At 36.8% G+C, this 23,901-nt stretch overlaps 1 protein-coding gene across 2 annotated transcripts; it reads left to right on the top strand.

Annotated features, from left to right (window-relative positions):
• The first annotated feature begins 2,299 nt into the window (after positions 1 to 2,299).
• LOC145905745 (atlastin-3-like) lies at positions 2,300 to 8,524 on the top strand. 2 transcript variants are annotated; one of them, XM_082993025.1, is made up of 14 exons: positions 2,300 to 2,589; positions 2,967 to 3,104; positions 3,328 to 3,480; positions 3,596 to 3,652; positions 3,853 to 4,099; positions 4,157 to 4,335; positions 4,421 to 4,492; positions 4,831 to 5,025; positions 5,547 to 5,618; positions 5,943 to 6,137; positions 6,649 to 6,720; positions 7,023 to 7,217; positions 7,717 to 7,779; positions 7,836 to 8,524. In XM_082993025.1, exons 1-14 carry the CDS (start codon positions 2,326 to 2,328, stop codon positions 8,067 to 8,069), a joined length of 2,136 nt encoding a protein of 711 aa, XP_082849151.1. In that variant the 5' UTR covers positions 2,300 to 2,325; the 3' UTR covers positions 8,070 to 8,524. The 2 variants fall into 2 exon arrangements, with proteins under 2 accessions (XP_082849151.1, XP_082849152.1); XM_082993026.1 differs by lacking the exon at positions 2,300 to 2,589 and having other exon boundaries at positions 3,009 to 3,104; positions 3,335 to 3,480.
• Positions 8,525 to 23,901: the final 15,377 nt, after the last annotated feature.

The following is a 23,901-nucleotide window of genomic DNA, read 5'->3' on the forward strand; positions in this document are numbered from 1 at the left end:
TTTAAGACGCGACTGAAAGAGTATCGCCGTGATGTCGCATCGAAAGATGCCACCAAGACTGCGTTGGCAAAGCATGCGGTGACATTGCGACACGAAATTGCCTTTGATAAAGCCCAAGTGGAGAAGGAGTTGGACCACACCAAGCGGTTCTTTCTTGAGTCGCTTCACATTCACAAAAACAGTGGATGCGTCAACGACAAAGAACAATATGTTTTCTTTCCGGCAGTTTATAACAATTTGTTGTAACAGTTGCATCTCCTGCAGTGTTTGGTGTTTTTGCCTCTAGCACGTGATTTGACAAGCGGTGTGAACGTGTCCTTTTTTCTTTTTGTGCCCCTGCGTGTTTTAATGTAGTTTACTTTGAAATTGCGTTATACCTGATGAAGTCTCGTTGAATGGCAGACGAAACGTCGAATAAATACAGCACGTATATTTTATGCCAGAAGATCAGTACATTTTTAAATAGTAATATGCCTGGCAGCAACAAGAATTTTATATGTCAAACTAAGGCATTTTTCTACATGAAATTATCCGCGTTGCTCGAGCAAAACTTAGCCATGTGAAACCCCATTCACGGTACGATTATTTCGCGTCTATGCGCTTGCGGCTTACTGAAACTTTGTCTGACATTCAGCTGAGCGAAACAATAAGGGTACAAAAAGATTGTTTACGCTTAACGAACTGCGACGTACCACGGATCCGCCAAGAAAATAATTCCCATTGTGTGTGAAGTGCTTTTCGCCATTTGTGCAAAACAGCAAAATGAGACACATCTCGTATACTTGACACACGACATCTACAGCGATTTCGCGACCAACGCTTCACGGTCGAACCAATCAAGAAATGAAATTTCTCAAGTTCCTGAATTTAGAATGTTTGGGATTTTTTACACTACTGTCACGGAATTATTTCCTACTTCGGCCCGGACCCTGCAGTAACGGCTCACCACTAAAGCCAAAGTCTCTCACGCTGGTTCGCTAAATGGGCTTCTCTTTGATACACAGGCTAAAACAATGGTAAAACGTGCATATACTCAGTAAATACCAATACCATCAATATTTTTCGTTTCGCGACACCCACTCCTAGTACAACACCACACCCAAAAAGCAAACTAACTCGACCGTGCCCAACGCACCTCCTCGCACCGGTAAATTGACCAATCAACGGTTTACATGAAATCAATGGGGCGTTACAGGACGACGTGGCAAACATAGAAAAACGGCTGAAGTGTGAAAATAACGTGCGAGAAAAGATGGAAACATGGACAAAAGTGCGATGGGATGTGCGTATACAAGTAACAAGTGTGATTTGAATAAACAACACAGGTGAACAAAGAAAGAAAAAAATTAGTGTCATGTGTCGTGAAACGTGTGTCGTTGGTCGTTTTGCTACACTATATTGAAAGTAAAAAGCTCCTACGGGAAAACAAACCGCGCTTTTCAGTGAATTAATGAAAGTGGACGCATGCAGTGGTCTCGACTGTGTAATTTGCACTGAAATGAACAATAAATCCGTTGCGTAACATCATCACACAAACCAAAGTTTGTTGTTAGTGTTGAAATGATGAAAATTTTATTCAGTGGGATAATTGGACGCCATTTGTGATTTTGTTTAGTTCCTAAGTGATTTTCAGACTAACTTGTCACTGCTAATTTGAAACCTTACGTCCCGTATGTCAAGATATCTCTACTTCATTCACGCATAGCAGACGCGAGACGACAAACAAGGTGTGGCTTATTCAGGGAAGGTATTGTTAGGCAATACAGCGTGCTGGGCATCAGTTCCTTTTCAGATTTTCGTATGGCGGTAACTAACTAATTGTGGAAGTGGGGTTAGAACTTATTCAGTTGTGTTTGTACAATTTTGTGTAATGTGCACTTGTGCGTTAGTTGTGTAGACAAGCATTTCATTAGTTGAAGGTTTACATTTTAATTACGAGCACACTTAGCAGTTTGGATGTTCCAAAATACAAGTTTCTTATGTACATAGAGACACAATCTTCAGGTTTATACTTTGTTTCGACTTGTATGGTAAACTGATATGACCTTATCGGCCGAAACAGTGTATTCACCTCTCTGCACCTCTCAAGTTTCTGATAATTGTATAAATGTAATCGTTTCATGGTAAAAAGTGTTCAAGAAAAAATGTGAGTTTTAGTTTATGAGATACTAGTATCCGTGAAATGTAAACCCTAAAGGAAATCGCAATTTATGTCTGACGGTTTTGATCATCAACGTCTTTTTGCAACAAATATATTCAACTTCAAGTTTCCTGTTTCATTTTGTTGAAGTTCCAGAAGTTGAATCTAAAGTTGTTGCAGAAAAAATGTCACTAAAAAAGTTGTTACAACTTATTGTCATATCTTGTCTGTTGTTGTTATCCGTCTGCTTGGCAACGGATCAATTTTGCAACAAAGATGATGATCATTGTAAAACGGAACAGGACTTAAACTTGACAAGTATCATCCACTTTCTTGAACATGATGATGTTGCAGATAAACCAGTATCTGTTATATCAATAGCTGGTGCTCTCAAGGGAGGGAAATCTACTTTCCTGAGTTTGCTTGCAATGTATCTTGAAGCCAACCAGGTTAGTGAATCAATCGATTTTTTGAAAACATTATAAAAAATTCGTTTGTGAAATTTAGATCTTGAATACATTAGTTTATTTTAAAAATAGCCTAAACGACCACACGATGTAAACCTAATTGTAATGTAAGTTTCGGCACTACCGACAGGCTGTCGATCGCGCACCTTTTCTTGTATGTTAAAGCGATCCGTACACAGTTCTGATGGTGGACTTTTTTTAGAAAAAATATGTTTTTCCTAAGAAAATGCTTAAATTTAGTTCACAAATAACCTTGACTTCTGGACGACAGATTTCATATTTGGATTATGGCAATTTTGTTTTGATTATGAATATAAAGTTTTGCTAAATTATATCCGCCTAAAATTTTTGTCGCGTAGTCTGCTTCCTGGTATACCGACGGGGAAAAGAAAATAGTTCAAAGTTTTCCTATCGGTCATGGATCGCCTGACAGAATGACAACTGGTATTGATATTTACCACCGTCCAATGTTTGTCACAGATAAACAAAAACGAAAGGTAGGTTGGCTTATATTTTTTTTATTTTTTCGATCGGGACATTTTTTGTCTGAATTTATAATATGGAGGAAATAAAAATGCATACGTATAAAGCATTATAAATAATAAGTATATGTAAGGAATAGATTTACTCGATAGTTTTTGTGAATGTTTTGTGATTGTTCTCTTTACAATATTGCGGAAAACAGTCCTGTAGAAGGCCTATACACTATTTTTTGTGAAGGTAGCAGTAATGTTGTTGGACACACAAGGATCGTTTGACAAAGATGGAATTGTAAAATTTTCAGACATTTTTGCAATCAGCACTCTTATAAGTTCCATTCAAATATACAATATCAAGGGTGGAATAAACGAAAATCATCTAAACCCACTTCAGGTGCTTGAATAACGTCATGCAAAACATTTGATCAACGTCATACAATGCATTTATAAACAACACACGAATATTTGAAGTATGTCGATTAGTTATTATAAGTACAAAGCATTTGCAGATTTTCGTATCCTACTCGGCAAATTTCAAGATGACGAGAACAGAAAAACCTTTCCAGGTAAGTTTGTTATCGATTTTTAAATGCATCACGTTCACGCTTTTTAGGAGAATGTAAGTACATACATACAAAAAGCATGTTGACCCGCATAAGCTTTTTTGTTTAATAAAATAACGTAATGTGTGGATGGAAAGTAGTCACATTTCATCCATTTATACATATGCGTTTACGTAAAAAAATTTTTAAAATTTTCTTTGCAGAAGCTTTCGTTTTTCTTCCAAAACATGCCTAGCTATAAAGAGTACCCACATGGCCTGGCAGGTGGTAAGAAATATTGCAATGAAAAAGTACTTGATTACGGACAGAACGACGTCGATGAAATTAAGGCTGTCCGTGACGGGTTGAAAAAGAGTTTTGATTCAATTGAATGTGTTCTGTTTCCTACACCTGGTTATGTGGTAGCTGGTGATGAACCACTTGGAGAAGGAGAAGATTTAAAACTCAAACGTAAGGTCATCTTTACTGCAAACACAATTACGTTATGCTGTTTTTAACATTTTTCAGATATTTTGGAATCTTACAAAAAAGTCATCACCGAAGTTTTTCGAATGTTATTGGATCCAGTAATTACCAAAACAGAAATGGGAGCAGAGCAAACTGGTAAAACTTTGGCACAATTGGTTAAAGAATATTCCAAAACCATTCGGGAAGGCAATTTTAATAAGCCAGAAACTTTAATGAAGGTAAGCATTTGTTCTGCATGCATCCGGGGAAAATAATTTGATGTCTTGGCGAATTCGAATAACTGGACTTCACTTTATGTTTCAGGCAAACTATAAAGGAAATGCTCACAATCTTGTCCAAGCACTTGTTGTTGAGTACAAAAAATCACTTGAAGAGGTAAGTTTATGTAGCATAACATTCTACTTCTGCAACTCGGGTTATTTCAATTATTTTTAACATTTTTATTTTACCACAGCCTGACCTCATTAATGCGTTTAAACATTCTTAGTTTTTTGTTTTTACTTAATGTCGGCTAAGTGCGCTAACACGAATACCGAAAGCGAAAAATTAATGATAAGCTCAATTCTACACAATGTGAACGACAGCAGTGGTTATACGATAGGCCGCAATAGAACTTGTGCACGAACAATTATCGAACACACTCCTGGTTACAAACCATTCCAACCAAAATACCGTCATCACAAGTAATGCATTTCCTCATATTAAATGTTCAGGTTTCATACACTGCGGAAAGTGAAACAGTTATTCGGAATAAACACGATCAATTACAGGAAGAAATTATGAATAAATTCAGTGACAGACTAGATGAAACCAGTTTTCCAACATCTTTTCTGGAGTACAAAAAAATCCTGATAACTCAAATGCTTCAATCGTTTGAAAATACTTTGAAAGGCTTTATTATGCAGAAGGTGAATTATATATAACTGTTTTCATTTTTTTGTTAAAAATGCTACAAACATAACAAGAGTTATGCCACAAAAAATACAGAACTTTACACAATAGTAAAAAAAATATCTAACAAGTAATGTCAGTGGAGAAAAAGCATCATTGTGTTACACAACCTCACATCACACACTAGACATTCTAGACTGGAATCTTGTGTAAGTAGGCAACGAAAGTAGTCCACCTACCGCGCAGTTCTGAGAGCATAATGTTCTATAAAGAATTACGGATAGACCTATATATCAAATTAATAGGAATTGTTCTTCTGGCACTTAAATTACGAAAGTGTTTATTGTACTCAACGTTCCACCCACCATCCTGCGAAACTCCCTCAGGGTTATGTCGCAACGATGATGCATCCCAAGCGAATAAAACACCAAAAACACAAACAAGAAACTGAAATTTTAATGAAGGTCTGCATGCATCCGGGGAATATAAATCGATGTTTTGGAGAATTTAAATAACTGGATTTTGCTTTATGTTTCAGGCAAACTATGAAGAAAATGCTCACAATACTGTCCAAGCACTTGTTGTTGAGTATGAAAAAGCTTTGAAAGAGGTGCGTAACATTCTTCTTCTGCAACTCGGGTCATTACAGTTTTTTTAATATTTTCATTTTGCCACAGCAAACATTCTTTGTTTCCTTTGCTTATTGTCGGCTCATTGCGCTAACCCGAATACCGCAAGTAAAAGTTAGTGATAAGTCCAATTCTACACAATGTGATTGACAGCAGTGGTTACACAAAATACTGCTACAGAACTTGTTCACGACGTCGAGAAACGACAATCGACGAACAATTAACGAACACACCCCTGGTTTCAAACCATTTCTCCCAAAATACCGTCATCACAAGTAATGCATTTCCTCATATTAAATGTTCAGGTTTCATACACTGCGGAAAGTGAAACAGTTATTCGGAATAAACACGATCAATTACAGGAAGAAATTATGAATAAATTCAGTGACAGACTGGATGAAACCAGTTTTACAACATCTTTTCAAGAGTACAAAAAAATCTTGATGACTCAAATGCTTCAAACGTTTGAAAACAGTTTGGAAGACTTTATTATGCGAAAGGTGAATAACTTTTTTCTTGTTTTGTTTAAAATTCTATGAACATACCAAGACTTATAGCACACAAAATACAGAACTTTATACAATAGTGAAAAAAAATCTAACATGTAATGTCAGTGGGGAAAAAGCCTCATTGTGTTACACAACCTCACATCACACACTAGACATTCTAGAATGGAACCTTATGTAAGTAGGCAACAAATGTAATCCACCTACCGCGCAGTTCGGAGTGCATAACGTTCGATAAAGTCTTATACATGGACCTATATATCAAATCATTAAGAATTGTTCTTCTGGCACTTACATTATGAAAGTGTTTGTTGTAACCAACATTACGTCCACCATCCTGCGAAACTCCCTCAGGGTTATGTCGCAACGATGATGCATCAAGCGCATAAAACACCAAAAACACAAACAAGAAAATAAAATTTTTCATTAAGGTCTACATGCATCCGGGAAATATAATTTTATGTTTTGGCGAATTTGAATAACTTGACCTTGCTTTATGTTTCAGGCAAACTATAAAGAAAATGCTCACAATACTGTCCAAGCACTTGTTGTTGAGTATAAAAAAGCAGTTAAAGAGGTGCGTAACATTCTTCTTCTGCAGCTCGGGTCATTAAAATTTTTTCAAAAATTTTAATTTTACCACAGCAAATATTCTTTGTTTCCGTTGCTTAATGTCGGCTCATTGCGCTAACCCGAATACCGAACGCAAAAATTAATGATAAGCCAAATTCTACACACTGTGATCGACAGCAGTGGTTATACGAAATACTGCAATAGAACTTGTGCACGAACAATTATCGAACACACTCCTGGTTACAAACCATTCCTTCGAAAACATCGTCATTACAGATAATGCATTTCCTCATATTAAATGTACAGGTTTCACACACTGCGGGAAGTGAAACAGTCCTTCGGAATAAAAACGATCAATTAAAGGAAGAAATTATGAAGAAATACAGTGACAAACTGGATGAAACAATTTTTGCATCATCTTTTCAGGAGAACAAAGAAACCCTGATGACACAAATGTTTCAATCGTTTGAAAAAAGTTTGAAAGACTTTATTATGCGGAAGGTGAATTATATAACCCTTTTTTATTTTTTTGTTTAAAATGCTATGAACATAACAAGTGTTATGAAAACAAATATAAAAGTAATTTCAGTGGAGAAAAGGTCTCATTTTGTTAGACAACCTAACACCACACTCCGTCATTTTAGAATGGAATCTTATGTAAGTAGGCAACGAAGGCAATCCACCTCATGCGCAGTTCGTAGTGCATAATGTTCGATAAAGCCTTATAATTAATAAGCATTGTTCTTCTGGCACTTAAATTATGAAAGCTTCCTCTAAAATTTGCAAAATATTTTAAGTGAATTCAAAGATTTTTATTCTCATTCTTTCCTATTATTGTGACCCCAGGTTATTGCAATGCTATATGATTTCATTTATATACTTTGGCCTGTTTTGCTATATATGACCAATGGTGAAACATTTATTTATTTTGTGCTTAACTTGCTGTTGATTGGTTGGTAACAGCTTAGTGAAACGTAGGAATATTTTGTTTTGTTTTTAGAAGGAAACTGAAAGAAAAATTCTTCATGAAATCGAAATCAGATACAATGAGAAGGTCGAAAAGGTAAGTCTTATTTAACCGTCTTAAAAATAAAAAAAAATTAACCACTTTTTTCACAGTTATATTCTAAAATTCCTTTTGAAAATTTGGAAAACCGACATAAAAATGCCGTAAAAAATGAAGTTGATTATTATCCTGGAGTACCCGACAGTAAAATCAAAAATGTGATGGATGAAGTGTATCAACGGCACCTTGTGAATAGAGCAGCAAACGAGGGCATTTTTGAAACTGTTGGAAAATTTGTGGACTCAACTTTTAGTTCAATTCGACAATATTTTCCTCAACGGAAGTAATATAGATATTTTTAACAACAATCAATAAGTTACATAGCAATTTAGTGTAGCTTATGATTAGATGATACATATGTATACTTGATATAGAAATGTAATCCCGAAAACAATTGAAAGGAATTTTATATCGCCAAAATAAAGCTTATGCAAACATATCATTGTGACTTTAAAAGTAATGAGATCCTTTCCTTTGTCTGAAGTCAACGCCAATCTAATGTTGTGAACATATGCATGCAATAACTCATCACTTTTATCCGTCAAATTGACAAATCAAGAAGCTCAATCCTATCCGAAAATTATGTATTATGTAATGAGTAACGGAGCAGGATTAACCTAAACCCCCAGTTGTAAGGTCCATGTTCCTCAAAATATTTCCAGTAGAAGGAACTTTTTGCACTTGTGGCAAAAGTTTACACTACATAACTTTGCTGCGGTTCAGCCTGGAAATAAATTACCTGTTTTTCCTTCAAAGGCCTAATTGTAACGAATACATTTTTGTTACAATATTTTTGTTGAAACGATTTTATTATTGTGTTTACTATAACTAAGGAACTGAAGATGCTCACTGGACGAAATATATTCCAAACAACAGTCAGACTGATTCTGTTGTCGAAAGCTAGTGCTTTGTGTGCATATTCATTTGAAGCAATAACGTTTTATTTACTGTCCAAGAAGGTGAATTAACATTGCGTTACATTCATTGATTAATTAGTTTATAACCGACGTGGAAGATTGCGTCGTCATAGTAAACAGTATATATACGCCATCATATGTTTATCTTGTTTTGTAATCATGCACGACTTCGCATCACACCAAGCGCCACACTGTAACTTCTCGCTCATACGATCGGAATGTAAAACTGCTCCTACTTTCTAAATCTACGGAGATAAAATACCGGAATATAACCTTTTGGTAATTAATTGCTCAGGAAAGTACAGACTAAGTCAGAAAGCGGCTTTAACCAACATTACAGACTCGTTTGTCCTCAAAAATCAACCAAATCTATATTATGGAGGCAAGAGAAACCGTTCGTGTAACATCTGGGATAAAACTTTTTCCATGTCAACGTACCTAAGAAACGCATCTTGGTACGCACAATGGAGAGAAACCTTACAAGTGTACATTTTGCTTGAAAAGATTTAGCAGAAAAACAATTCAAATGCGCATGTTCGATTTCACTCTGCTGGGGAGAAACATTTTTGTTACGAGATTTGCAAAAAAAAATGCTTTATAATGTCTGCAGTAACCTGTTAAGTTAAGTTTAAGTAATCGAACATGCGCATTTAAATTGTTTCTTAAGTAAAATGTATCAGAAACCTGCTAAGTTAAGTTTGGAAACATCGGATTAATATTGATGCTCAGTGAAGAACCACATCTATAGGCCTACACTGAAACGTAAAGAAAGCAACATGAAAGCACGAATACGGAAAAACGTGGAACAGAAAACTTTCAAGTGCTCAGTTTGTTTGAAATCATTTACTGGAAATAGCAGCTTGAGGACACACATTCGGACTCATACTAGAGAAAAACCTTTCAAGTGCATAATTTGTTTGAAATCATTCAACGTAAAGAGCAACTTAAAAACACACATTAGGACTCATACTGGAGAGAAACCTTTCAAGTGCGCATTTGGTTTCAAAAGGTTTAATCAAAGTGGTAATCTAAAAGCACACCCTCAAACTCGTACTGGATAGAAACCCTGTGCACATTTCGTTCAATAGGGTTCAAACGCAAAGGCAATATTTACAAACATACTCTTATTTATATTGGAGAAAAACACTCGCAGCGATATTGGGGAGAAATAATTTTGAACTACGTCGAAAGCCAAAATTCACAGACGAATTCATACTGGGAAGGAACCCAGCAAGCGCAATCTTACTTCCAACAGGTTTGAGTATGGAAGGAGTCGACCCCAAATTTTTCTAAATAAAAAAACATGAAATGAAATGCATATGCTTAGCACCAAGAGTTTTCAGTATTTTCGCATTTAACCCAAACATTTTTGGAAGTGTTTTATTTAGTGTTTGCATAATACACCTAGGTAAATGGAAGCGGGTGCAGCAGTATCTACAAGGGGTGCAGGGACGTTGCTGAACAAGTGCTGAACGCAAACACCACGTGGATTCTAACTCCAAAAGTGCCAAACAATTTACAAACTAACTTTGCGACCTTTCAATTACAACACAAAATGACAAATAAAATAACATTATAGTATTAGTTACAAAAAGATAGCGACGGAGAAACTTTGTGCGACGACTATTTCTTTTTTCACCTCTCCCCATCTATCTCTGGCCAATATGTCTTCACTTAAAGAACGATATTTTTAGCAAAAAATATGTGATATGCACTGGATTATTGAATTGGTTGATTCGATTATTAATCCCAAAGCCGATTTGCCCATATGTCATTGAAAAGCGAAACAATTAACCCTAATAAAACATATTTCAGTGCACACGGCATGATTATAATTTATTACAAAATGTCATAACGGTAAATGCACAATATGAATTTGATGCAGGGGGAGCAATATGTGTAAAATAAGCAGTATATATAGCAACCTGACTATGACGTCAAATAAATTTCCAACAGTGCATTAAATGCAATCGAAAAAAACGACCAAATGGAGGGCTCCACAGTGGTTCGTCTCTGTTGTTTGGTACTCAGTATAGGGTACCGAACGAATCGAAGTTGACCGAAAGGTACCACAAGGTAGAAATTAGTGTGGCCGCTAGTGTAAAAGCTAGGACAGGGCCACAGTCAACAGCTGCACTGATGAAACCTTACAGGTCGAAGAGTGTACACCCTGTCTGCAGTTCTTCGGAGGGTGCTGTGATACTATTTTCTGGGGTTAATTTAGAATTCCTAACATTCCTCTGAATGTAAGGTTGGAACACAAGCCCAAAATCAACATGTTAGTTTTTCCAAAACTACGAAGCGAACGGGCTATCGTCCTACCAGTTCCAATATTACCAACAAAGTCTATCATTTATACGTGTCGTTTCGTGTGGAGGCAAAGACGGATTCGTTCTTGCAAGAACTTTTTGGTGCCGTTTCGCCTGCACCAATGATTTAGTTCATGTATATTGTGCAGTGCTTTTGGTGAATTGCATGATACTGGTAATTGTTAACATTTTACAAACTTTCTACAGAATTTGATGTCTTATCTAAACCTGTGCTTGGGGGTGTGTTAAAATGTAAGGACCGAAGGAACTGGGTTTATTTAAAACAGGGACGAATTAATCGAATGGAAATTCTCTAGCCAGCAATAAAGCTTTATTACAGATTGTGCGAGCATTATTCCTGCCAGACAAAACTTTCTGAGCATATTCTTATCCAGATACGCACAAAGTGGTTCCATCACTTCTGCTAAACAAAAAGCAAACACACAACAAATTAAAAACCAGTAGGTAATCTTACAATTGGCGTCCATCAGTAACCTCGAAATCCCTGGATTTCAAGTAGATTTTACTGTTTTCAAAGTTACGACAGAAAGAATTCAACTATATCCTGTGATTCGTTTGCCTTTGAGTTTGTTGCACAATTTGTACTTGATTATTGGGTGGATCTTTTCATGAACATAGCGGCGCTTGGTCATAGTTTTTTCTCTGGATCAATAGCATAAGGCGATAAGTTTTTATCGATTGTGAATATTTGTCAAATAAATCTATATTTTTCACTATGCTATGACATTTCTGTTTGATTTAATGTGAATTCGTTGGTGTGTAGCGTAAATCTGTCAGTAAAAATGGAAGTGCTGTTCCATCTGTGAATAAATACCATTAGGATGTTACGTTTCTGTACAACAAGCACACGTGTCAAATGAATTTGCGCTATTCCGTGGAACAGAAGTTCTGTTCATTTGATATGAATCGTGTGCTTAGCGGTTGCGCAGAAATGTCATCAGAAGAAGCCATGCTGTGTCGTTTCAACTGAACAGAAGTGGGGAAAAGAGTTTGGCGAACAATAAAAGGCATTTGGCTGAGCGTTATAAAATTTTACTGCTTACGTTACTCGCTCCACGAGTTTGCATTGTTTTCTCAAAGTAATAAAAGATAGTAGTTTCTCCATATTGAGCGACCCTTGCTGAAACTGAATTCATTGCGTTGTCTCTTGCGTACTTTTTTAAAAGTTTAATGGTTGGCACTTGATATGTTAATGTTCACAACGCATTACTTTATTGATCTTTTCTGGGTAAAATACGCAAGTAATTTTTTGAAAATTTCTACTTTAATAACTTTCATATTGCCACTGTGACTGATCGATAAGCGTCTTCTAATTTGATGCATCATAACCCACTAGTGGTGTGGCCATCACTTACCCCCTATGAGAAGTGCTTCGTCTTGTTTGCGAAACATGGTTGCAACCCCCACTTTTTATCGCTAGATCTTTGTTGACACTTTTCTGTCGGGAAGGATAGTAAAACTTTCCTCGGTTGTAAACTTTATTGGTTGCTGACGTCAGTGCAGTAAAAGTTGTTGATTTCCTTCTCTTTGTGCTACACCTATGAGGATATGTATAAATGAGCGTCCTGCAAATCTGTTTCCAGTCACGTATACTTAAGAAGTAGATTGGCTTCAATTTGGTGCATAGATGTGTCATTCACAATGTTTGATGTGTGTCTGCCTGGTCTACTAAGAAAATATTCCGCGTCTTTCTTTCAGGATATTTTCGTCACATTCATTTAAATCAAATTGGCAGATAAACATCAGGTTACATGGCATCCAACAGCAAGAGCATGGATAGTGTTGATCAGATTGAAAGTGAGAAACCATCGAGTTCTGAATGTAAACCATTGGACAGGAGTTTATGTTTAAAGCAAGAAATTTCACTGGTTCTGGATCTTACTAAGGTTAGGAAAAACATCACAGACAGATGATTTCAACCTAACTTTTTCAGGACCATCTGCAAAGGTCGTTTTAATTGAAGCAAATATTGTAAACAGCAATGTTGGTGTAATGGGCAATATCCAACAATTTTTTGGGGATCAAGGTGAGAATATTGAGTGCGAATGAAAATTTTCACTGGCCAATTATTGTGTGTAAAATAGGTTCTAAAACGAGAAATTTATATATCATTAAAAAACCATTGTTTCAAGATTTGTGTGTGCGGCATTTTACTGAGAAAAAATATACAAATCACATTTTAGTTCAGTTAAACATTAGGTAAAGGAAATATATAATGTGAAAAAAGACATTACATTCAGCCTATAATCAACGTCTCGAACAGTTAATTCAGATTTGCGAAAGATAACGTTCCACAACATTGTGGAGGCTCTTGAGCAATATTGCACAGTTGAATGACAATGTATATTATTTGACGTCAGTCACTACGTAACAGTGACAAAGTTCATAGTGTGTGAAGTGCCAGGGATTTCTACTTTGTATAAAACCTTGACTTGTTTTTTTGCAAAGCACATTATAATAATTACTGTTTGATAACAGTAATGAAATATGTGCGCTGTGCAAGTGTGGATGATCCACAAGTAAGTCACGACATCTCGATATCCATATCCATTACATTTAAAAACGCAAATAAACAATACACAAAAAAAATAAAATTAAATGGGCACCGACAAAACAATAAAGGCGCCCATGTTGCACCTGCTTGCAGATAGCGATGCTTTCATTGGTAGTGGCACAAGTGTATGGCTGACGGTGTGACACTATTTATTTTTTGTTACCGTCGTCCACGCTGCTTTGATCATGCAACTCACAGTATAGGCTAAAAGCAATATCGCCACACATTTTTTGTAACAACTGAGATTATCCAACACCCAACAAGCACAGTTGGACAATATGCTAAGTGCAACCAACGTCTAGATAGAACAACTTAAATCATTGCCGCACAACAGGATTAGTAAACACTATTGTACCTCCCGTTGTAAGCAGATGTAAGATGCACGACAAATTTTAATTTTTGATCTCACTACTTAACAAATTAAAAACCTAACACTTTACATCAATTGGCAAAACATAACACTTACGATTTACATTGTTGCGCGCTCGCCACAATAACACAGATCACTCGGCAGAAAAAAACGTTTCGAATTAAATGACACTCCTACGCAAATATACCCAACCCTGTAAAGAAGACATTCCTTGCTTTATTTCTATGCGATGTATAATGCTATTATGTGTACATTTTGTATTAGCCCTTGCTTTAACTAGAACCACTTTTAGTGTTATGAGTTCTAAGAGTTATAGTTATATTGAAAGTGGTACATAGAAGTGTCGCACTTGTTAAAAAAAATATATATTTCGTGCGTATTTTTCCAGGTGAATCGAGACAAGAATGTCTTGATGCAGGTAATATTCTTTCATATATTTTTGCACAAAGACTTTTGTGATAAAGTTATAATAAGCCATACTTTACATTGTTGCTGAGTGTCCTGTTTTCAGATTGTATCAAGAAAAAGTTACGACAAAGGGCAAACCAATTTGCTGGAACCATGGACCACATAATCGAATTAAACAATAGAGTTGAATTTGGACTTCCACTATTGACAACAAATTCGCACACAAAGGAAAATGTTCAAATCGCAAACCTATTTAAAGAAGCAAACAAACTTTCGACATCCAAAGCCCCCATAGAAACCTGTAATGATGAGGCAAACAAAATGTACAGAGAAAACCATGGAAACGTAGTTGGTGTTATAGGTCAGCCTGGTATCGGAAAAACAACTTTTACAAAAATATTTCTTAAAGAAGTTCTGAACAAAACGATTCTACCAGAAACCACATTCATATTTTACATTCCCATTAGATTTATTGACTTAAAAGAAAAGTGTGATCTAATCACACTTTTATTTCGGTATTACCCAAATATCAACATCACAAAACCACAAAAAGCAAACATTGTACAAAAAATTAATGAAGATTGCAATACATTGATAATTTTGGATGGTGTTAATAACATTAATTCAATTTTATACAAACAATATCCATTAATAGATTTGTGTCAAGAAGCGCAACCAATTTCTACAATTATAAATTTATTAAGTGGCAACCTACTTTCTAATGCAAAAAAAATAGTTACTTCTACACAAGAGGATTTATTTCAAATACAACACTTCAAACGCAATCATTTGATTGTCGAAATTTGTGGATTTAGTAAAGAAACTCAAGAGGAAATTGGCAAACAGGTTTGCGGAGAAAAATATGCAGAAGTTCAAAACAAAATTCAGCAAAGTGCAGAAATTGGTCGTTTTTGTTACATGCCCCTTTTTTGCATTTTAAGTCACAATTATTTTCTGCAAAATTTAAATGCTGGGTCTGTTTCTGTGACTGATATCTTGTCACATTACTTATATCGCCCAGAAAACAGTGAAACAAAAGCAATAGCTACATTGGCATGGAATGGAATTACCACACGAAAACATCTATTTACTCAAGAGGATCTAGAAAAAGCAGGGGTTGCCATGTTATCACAAGATATTAGTGTACAAGTCTTACATTGTCAAACGCTTTGCTACTTTTGTCACTTTATGTGGCAAGATTATTTTGCAGCTCTTCATTTGGTCTTTTTTCAGTCAACTAAGGAATTTAGAGAATCTGTTTCCAAATTGATGAAACACTTTTCACAAAACCAAATGATGTTTACGTTTTTTTTGGGCCTGTGCAAAAGAAGCGATGAAAATAATATAAGGAATCGTGGAATAGTGGAAAAGAAAGAAATTTTGTTTTCTCACATTCCAAGTATATTTGTTGCGTGCAGATGGGCAAGTCAAGCCCAAACGGAAGAAGAAATTAAGATCATATTTATGAAGTTTCCCAAATACATAAATGTACAAAGTGCCACTGTATATCCTCATGATGTTACCAACTTCTTCTATCACATTAAAAAAAACGAAATGGTTATTGACAGAGTGTCAGGATATTTTGTTGGAAACGCTTTGAAATTGTTCATAGATAAAGTAAAAGAAAATAAATTGGAGGTAGATATTGGTCAGAACCTTTTGAAAATGATCACAAATGTTTACTTGGTCATTCATGATTGTAATATAATGCATTGTGTCAGGACATAAGTAGCCTAAATGAGGAAAACAATCATCAATTATATCGAATCTTTGTCGCTATTAGATTTGTAAACACCGTATGGTTTTTGTAGATTATAAGTATTGAACTACCACAAGACAGGTCCATTTTTGAGTTTTGGAGTACAAGGAAAATTGAGGAGGCTGGGTTGCCACGCTACAATTTGCCGTCAAAGGAGTTAAATTCTTTTCCTAAAATTTTCATGGAAGCTAAACAAATTACACAAAGGGTAAACATATTTTCTGTTCTTTTTTTTCTTTCTTTAACGTTTAAACACCATACAGTACAACGGCAACGTTTATTCATGTGTTTGCACTAATCACCTAGTTGCAGGTTTAAAAGCATTTAATTCAAATCTGGCGAAAAGAACCCTACTGGGTGATCAAATATAAACCTGTCAATATGAATTGTTTACAGGCCGAAGCACGTCTGCCGATGGAAAGCATGACCAACGCTATTGATGCCATTCGATACACATGGTCTACTATGGAGTCGTATTATCCAATAAAAGTTTACAATTTGACAGATGTTGATATTGTTTTAAAAGCTGTCAAGAACGCCACAGAACGCCACAAACTTTGGGTGTGTAATAAAGTGTATATTATTTAGAATTTTTGTGCTTTTCAAAAGCTTAACATAATTATTTTACCTGTAAGAACACAAATGTAAGTACAGATCAATCATTGAAAACGTGCATATCTTAACGCAACAAACAATCAAGAAGTAATTTTTTTCGAACAAGCTACAGAGTTTTGCAAAATGCTTTCGGTTATTGTACATTGGTCAGACATAAAAAAACACATGTTTTGTAAATTTAGAGGCGCTTGTTGTTACTTTTATGCTCATTGCTTGTTGTTTTATGTTGATATGAACACAAAAGTTAACATAACGTTTTAATTTTTTGCAAGTAAAGCAGACGATTCGCTAAAATGTGGTCAGATTGTGGACTCATTACTATAGTTTGTAATATAGTTTGGTTTGCTCAAAACTTTGTTAATGGTTTATAAATGTTGCGTTTCGAAAAAATGTGAACGCCATTACAAGTCCCTTGTGGGTATATATCCACATTTTTCAAATCACCAGGGTAAAGTTTTGGTTGCGTAGATTCCACTCATTGTCTCTAATTGCAAAATTGGTAACCATGGACTCAAGCAAATTGCTAACTCCTCTGTAACAATCAAAGAATTGGAAATGGTTGATTGTGGAATTACAAAAATATGCGATGACGTGGTGGATGCTGTGAAACGGTGGAAACCATGGGTAAGGGCATAACATTTGGATTTTTTTTTGACTGAGAGCTGTTTTATTCTAGTAAAACTGATATCAAAAAAATCATTGACATATAAGCCAGCTACACTTCTACGAAGCAACAAAACAAGGGATAAAAACAGTTAAAAATCTATTAATTTAAACCTCTACTTTTTTAGTTGCTACTGTTTTTTACAGCTGATTGATTTAAGCAACAATATGATCGGTAACGATGGTGCACGACAAATTAAAAAAATGATGCGTGGTGATGTTGTCATTAAATACGATCACTGTAGAATATCTGATGAATGGATTAAAAAATTAAAAGCTCAACAAAAGAAACAAAAGTAAGTGACTTAGAGGTGTCACTAAATACTAAAAATATTCAGGAACATTACAATTCTGTTGTAGTAATTGCTGTGTGATGTAAGTTTGTCAAGAGCAAGTTAGACATCAACATCCAAACATCATCAATCGAACACTAATTTTTAGTGCTACGTTGTACAATTAAAAATATTTAATTTTTTCTTGATAGTCATTACGCCAACAGTTATTGTATGCTTTTTGTGACGATTTTCTTGTGTTGTTGTGAATTCTTCTGTTTGTAATTGTACGCATTGCTAAGCGTTTAGTGGGTAAATTAAACCACAAGCTTATGTAAAAACATAAAGAAATACATACTCCGTAATCAGCCAACACACATCAAAATCAATCGTTTTCCGCCGTGGTTCCGCACAGTTTTGTTGACATTACGCTCCTTGGTCTCACATCCCAAAGATCGCGCTGGAGGTGCGCTAGATGCCAGAGGTGTGATATACCGCATCCCCTGTGGAGAATGTGAGAAGGTATATTGGCGAGACGGTTCGCGCCCGACGACAAGATTAAAGGAGCATCAACGGTATGTCGTCAAGCTCAAGAAGATTACAGGGACGACACTGTCGCAACACGTGGTAGAAACAGGAAGTAGAGTTAATTTTGAAGATACAATAATTTTTGGACAGGGAAGATGGCAGGTATAAGAGAATGTTTATGAAACCGTTCTGTGGTCCCTGGTAACTCGTTCCTTGTTGGCGCAATAATTTTTTGTGTTCACCTCCCCGATTTTTTAGCTTTGTCGCCCTTTCTTCGCTCTTTTTCGCCCTTTTTACTCGTGACTATTTATCGCCGTGTTAGTGTTTCAATTCATTTGTTCTGATGAAGGTCTGTTGAATAACGACCGAAACGTCGCCCATACAAGTTTTTTTTTGCCAGGCGATCTTTAAATTATTAAATAAGAAAGTCTTTCAGTGAAGACATGTTCCGTTCCTTCCACACGCGTAAACAACCCCCGTTGACCTCTTGAGAAATGCCTTTGCGCTTTAGCCTGCTGAAAAAGGCCCTTTTCTGTGGTAAACAACGCAAGTTTAACTTTGCGACGTTGTCGAGAAACTCTTACGGTAAAACACCATTGAATTCGAATGATTTCAAAAACTTGGCGTAGTTCACATTCGGCGCAGTTTAATTTCTCGCATCGAGAAAAGTAAATCGCTTGGTTTGAACACAAAAGTCGTTGGCTTTCTTTGCAACGAAAGTGATATTATATATTCTTGCAAAGATCGAATGAACCTTTTTCGCGACCTTGGAATATCGTAGCGAGCCGAATTGTATCCAATCACGGGAATGTTTTGCAGATAATATAGAAAATCGTTTCGCAACCATTCATGTGGATGTTCGCCCTGTCCGGGGTCACCGAGTGCGCCTGTTTTACTTTGGCTTCTAGCAGGGGAAACAACCAATCAAAGCGCATATCAGTCGGGTCGCTTTAACTTGTATTCGACCCAGTTAATTATTGAACCTGTCTATCAACTTTGTTCATTTCAAAGCCTTCAAATAACTCAAATAAATCAAAGAAACCGAGCTTCTCGAGCAGCTGCGATGTTTTATTTGAGCGCGCCACAGAATATGCGGTTGACCGGCGTTTCACGGAATGCAGTCATGTGTGCAGCTCGCAAGCATTTTTAGTAATGTAATAGGTGATTTTGAAGTCCTGCGACAAATTCAATTTCATCATTCAAATGTAGTAATTATGGGAAATCCGGAATACCTGAAGTCGCTCACGTGTAACGTATCCGCGGACACCGGTTTGTTTTTTTGATAATAAGGCTTTGGACAGCCAAGAATGTTTAAAGCGTCATTGTATTGCCCATATGCGGAAAACATATTGTCATATTGCAATGTCGACTTAACCTAAAATAAAGCGACAAAATATTGGAGCTGCAGAGAAAACGCGCGCAGATGGGTTTACAGAACACATTATCTCAATCAGCTTGTGCATTAAACGTCGGAAATACAACAGTAGACTGGTAAAAAAATGTCAAAATCTTTGACTTGAGGGGCGACGCGGGGCATAATTAACGCCCATCTGCGATTGAGTATTACGAGTGAAAGGATAATCAAGCCTGGTATTGAGTGAAACATACATATAGCCCGAGAAAAAAACAGACTCGCAGAAACCATCTGCACAGCTCTCGACAAAACATCATGACGTATTTATTTTGAGCCATCGTGATATCATTAAAATCATGACGCGATTTAGACTTCGTCTGAATCATGCAGGAAGCAGTTTAACTGCCATTAAAAAAGAATTGGGTTTGCAATGGCCGAGATCAAACAAGCGTAGGTACGCCGAGAGAGAAAAAAAAACAACTCGATGGAATAAAATAGTGTCTCACTCTTTCTCCGCTCTCTTTCCGGTTTAGTGAGAACTGTATCGTACACGCAATCAAGACCGGAAAACAGAGAGTATCTGTGGGTTTCTCCCTAAGACATTTCGCCAAAATAACTTAGCGGTAGGTCCACCTTCGGGTCTGCCACGACAAAAAAACGAAGCGATTAAAACGAAAAAAACTATAAAATCTGTGCTCTGCGACACGCCGCTGTGGCAGCAAGAGAAGCGACGAGAGAATGCACTAAAGGTGTTAGTAGCCAAAACGCAAAAGGTGGAGGGAGCATGGGCAGTGACGTGGATCTGCGTTAAGGCGATAACGCACACAAAATACAGAAACAGTGACGGAAAAAATAGGACAAAAAGGGTGGAAAATCCCAAAAATGGTCATTTTGTGCGGGGCAAAATCATAGGCTGAATGTTTATTGACGCCCTGAGGTTGTTAAGCCATTTATTTTCACAAATATCTAAAAGGACCATGGAAGGTTCTTGGAGGAAAATTACCGTAAAACAACGTGCAATGTCTGGTTTCTTTTTAAATATGATGGGGTGTTTATTCTGATAGTGTTTTGCTGATAGTGTTTTGCAAAGGCTGATTCCTGCAGTTAAATTTCTGCCCTTTTTTTTCTATTTAAGATGCATACATAGGGGAAGGAAAGAGTACACCGTCCTGTCTCATATTCTGAATGAGAATCTCAGACACAGAAGGAAGTCTCTGAGATTCTCTCATCTGTCACCGTTATACTACTGAGGTTGTAATGCAATAGTGCTTGGCTATTTATGGTAAGTCAAGATCGTTGCAAGTCAAACCAAACCTGCATTAGAGAGACCTATGTCGAAAACCTGTCTGCATTTTACTCTGAAATGACTTCCATTTCTGTTTATTAAGCATTTTGTAATTAGTACAGCAACCACTGCTAACTTGTACCAATATATTTTCTCTAAACTTGTCGGTAAATTCTTGCCTAATCTTTTCTACAATCACGTGGTTTATGAACTGCTAGTGACGTACACGCACGCGATAAGAGGTTAAGAATATATTTTGCTGTTGTAATTCTGTGGTATTAAAGTTTTGCTGTTGTTGTTTCAGGTTTCTAGACTGCAGGTAATCATGCATCTTATAATTGCAAACAATGTGCAAATACAATTTGAAAAGTCCTCGTTATTAAAAGTGATGAAATTTGTTACAATTCACCCAATTTAATAATATATAATGGTATATTTGACCTTACGGGAGTTTTGTAAATTAAGCCCCTGTTTGAATTGTCTATTTCGTCTTACCTTAGCTTGCATATACGTATTCTGCATTAATGGCTTTATAATTACGACAGAAAGAATTATGAAAGATAATAAGGAAACAAAGGATGAAGGAGTAATTACTATGACGAAATTGCAACGGTTGTGTTGCGAAATTTCTGTTGGCGATTAAACCTGATAAACAAAGAAGTTGAGTTAATCTTAACCACGTGAATGATTGTTTTGAAATTTGTGAGTGATTATACTTAAACTATGTAGAACTGCAGATGTTTTTTTTTTGTTCTAACACCTACGCAACGTTAAGCTCTCAGTACCAGGTGAAGTTGATTTGCAATGCATTCAGATTTAGGACAATCAGATACGACACCCAACAAAGTTTTTGAGATAAGGGTTTGTTGAAAAATGTGAATTGACATGCAAAATATGTTACCTTATCAAAACTTCGAGATTTGTTTGTAAAAATTACTTTCATTGATGTGGACATCAGTCACAATAATCTGTTTCGTCCTACAAGTACTCATCAGTGCCGTAGTGAACAGTCGCCCTGATGAGACTTTATAGGTCAAACAGTGAGTACACCTGCCCGTATCTCTCAATGATATGTTCATAGTTTGTACATTATTAAAAACCGCCGTAATAACACGTTTGATCTGTGTATTTCGCGTGTCATAAACCGTGGTATCAGATTGCTTATTACCGCGTACCTTGCGTTGCGTGTTTGAATTTCTGCGGAAAGTATAAAGAAGGCTTGCCGCATGGTAGGCTTAACGTCGAATATTAATGACTTTTTAATGGCTTTAGAATTAGACACGCAACGCATGGTACGCGGAAGTGAGCAAGCTGATACCACGGTTTATGACGCGCGAAATACACATATCATTGAGAGATACGGGCAGTTGCACTCACTGTTTGACCTATAAAGTCTCATCAGGGCGACTGTTCACTACCGCACTGATGAGTACCTGTAGGACGAAACAGATTATTGTGACTGATGTGCACCTGAATGAAAGTAATTTTTACAAACAAATCACAAAGGCTTTTAGAATAAGGTAGAGGAAGTTATGAAAGATAACAAACAAGCAATGGAGAGAGCAGCAATTGATCTGGTGAAATTACAACCGCTGAGTTGCATCAGGATTTGTTGTCGAAAGTTCTTGACCTATAAACAGTTTGTTGCTGATGCTGCCAGGCATATTACTTGGTAATGTAAGGCTCTTCTGGCAAAAAAGAAAAACTAGTTCGGACGACGTTTCGGTCGTTATTCAACTGACCTTCATCAGGACAAATGAAGTACAGCGCATAACACGACGATAAATAGTCAGGAGTGATAAAGCAAAAAAGGGCGAAAGAAGCACGAAAAAGCTAAAAGAGCGCGAAAAAACGTGGATGACGGCATAAAGAATTCACAACGCGCACCAACAAGGAAAGACACCGGGGTCTAACGCACAGCGCCCTGAGGTACTGACATGAGGTTTGATCAGGGGGCGTGTCGCGCAGACCGTTTATCAAATTACGATAAACAGGAGGAAAAAAGGTTTCCCTCTTATCATTTAGGCCAGATTCATGTGATTTTATATGCAAAGACTCGATAAACGTTCTCTTATGCCTATCATCCTCCCTGTCTAGAATTATTGTATCTTTGAAATTAACTGCGTGTCCTGTTTCTGCCACATGTTGGGACAGAGCCGTCCCTGCAACCTTCTTGGGTTTTCCGAGTTCCCGTTGATGCTCCTTTAACCGTGTTCGTAAGGCGCGACCCGTCTCACCAATGTACACCTTCTCACACTCTCCATAGGGAATGCGGTATATTACCCATCTAGCATCTAGCGCACCTCCAGCGCGTTCTTTGGGATGCAATACCAAGGAGCGTAGTGTAACAGCTGGACGCTCGTCCAGCAGTCTCTTCAATGTCTCTAAAAAAGTCCTGGAAAATATGGCAAAACAACCACACCCGTGGTGGGAATTTTGTTGTACTTAGGCAGGAATGCTAGATTTCGGCGCAGAAAGGAGCTTGGGTTTGATAAACGGTCTGCGCGACACGCCCCCTGATTAAACCTCATGTCAGTACCTCAGGTCGCTGTGCGTTAGACCTCGGTATCGCTCCCTGTTGATGCGCGTTGTAAATTCTTTATGCCCGCATCCACGTTTTTTCGCGCTCTTTTAGCTTTTTCGTGCTTCTTTCGCCCTTTTTTGCTTTTTTACTCCTGACTATTTATCGTCGTGTTATGCGCTGTACTTCATTTGTCCTGATGAAGGTCAGTTGAATAACGACCGAAACGTCTTTCGAACTCGTTTTTCTTTTTTGCCAGAAGAGCCTTACATTACCAAGTTCTTTACTTATTTCAACATTAAGATTTGTTCGTAAAACATGAAGTTCATTCATGTGCTAAGAGCTATAATAATCATTGATAGCTCCAGACAGGTGTACACACGGTTTCTATAAAATAGATCAGTAAGGATGTTAACTGTGGGTCAATGCGTTAGATTTCGCACTACCAGGGTCACAGATTTCCAGTTGGTGGAACCCTTCGGTCAACTTCGATCCGTTGTGTGGCAAACATGGCATCTAACAACAGAAACGAACAAAGTTAAC

This window comes from Ascidia mentula, chromosome 6 (assembly GCF_947561715.1).
Source record: "Ascidia mentula chromosome 6, kaAscMent1.1, whole genome shotgun sequence".
In the NCBI taxonomy this organism is placed as follows: domain Eukaryota; kingdom Metazoa; phylum Chordata; class Ascidiacea; order Phlebobranchia; family Ascidiidae; genus Ascidia; species Ascidia mentula.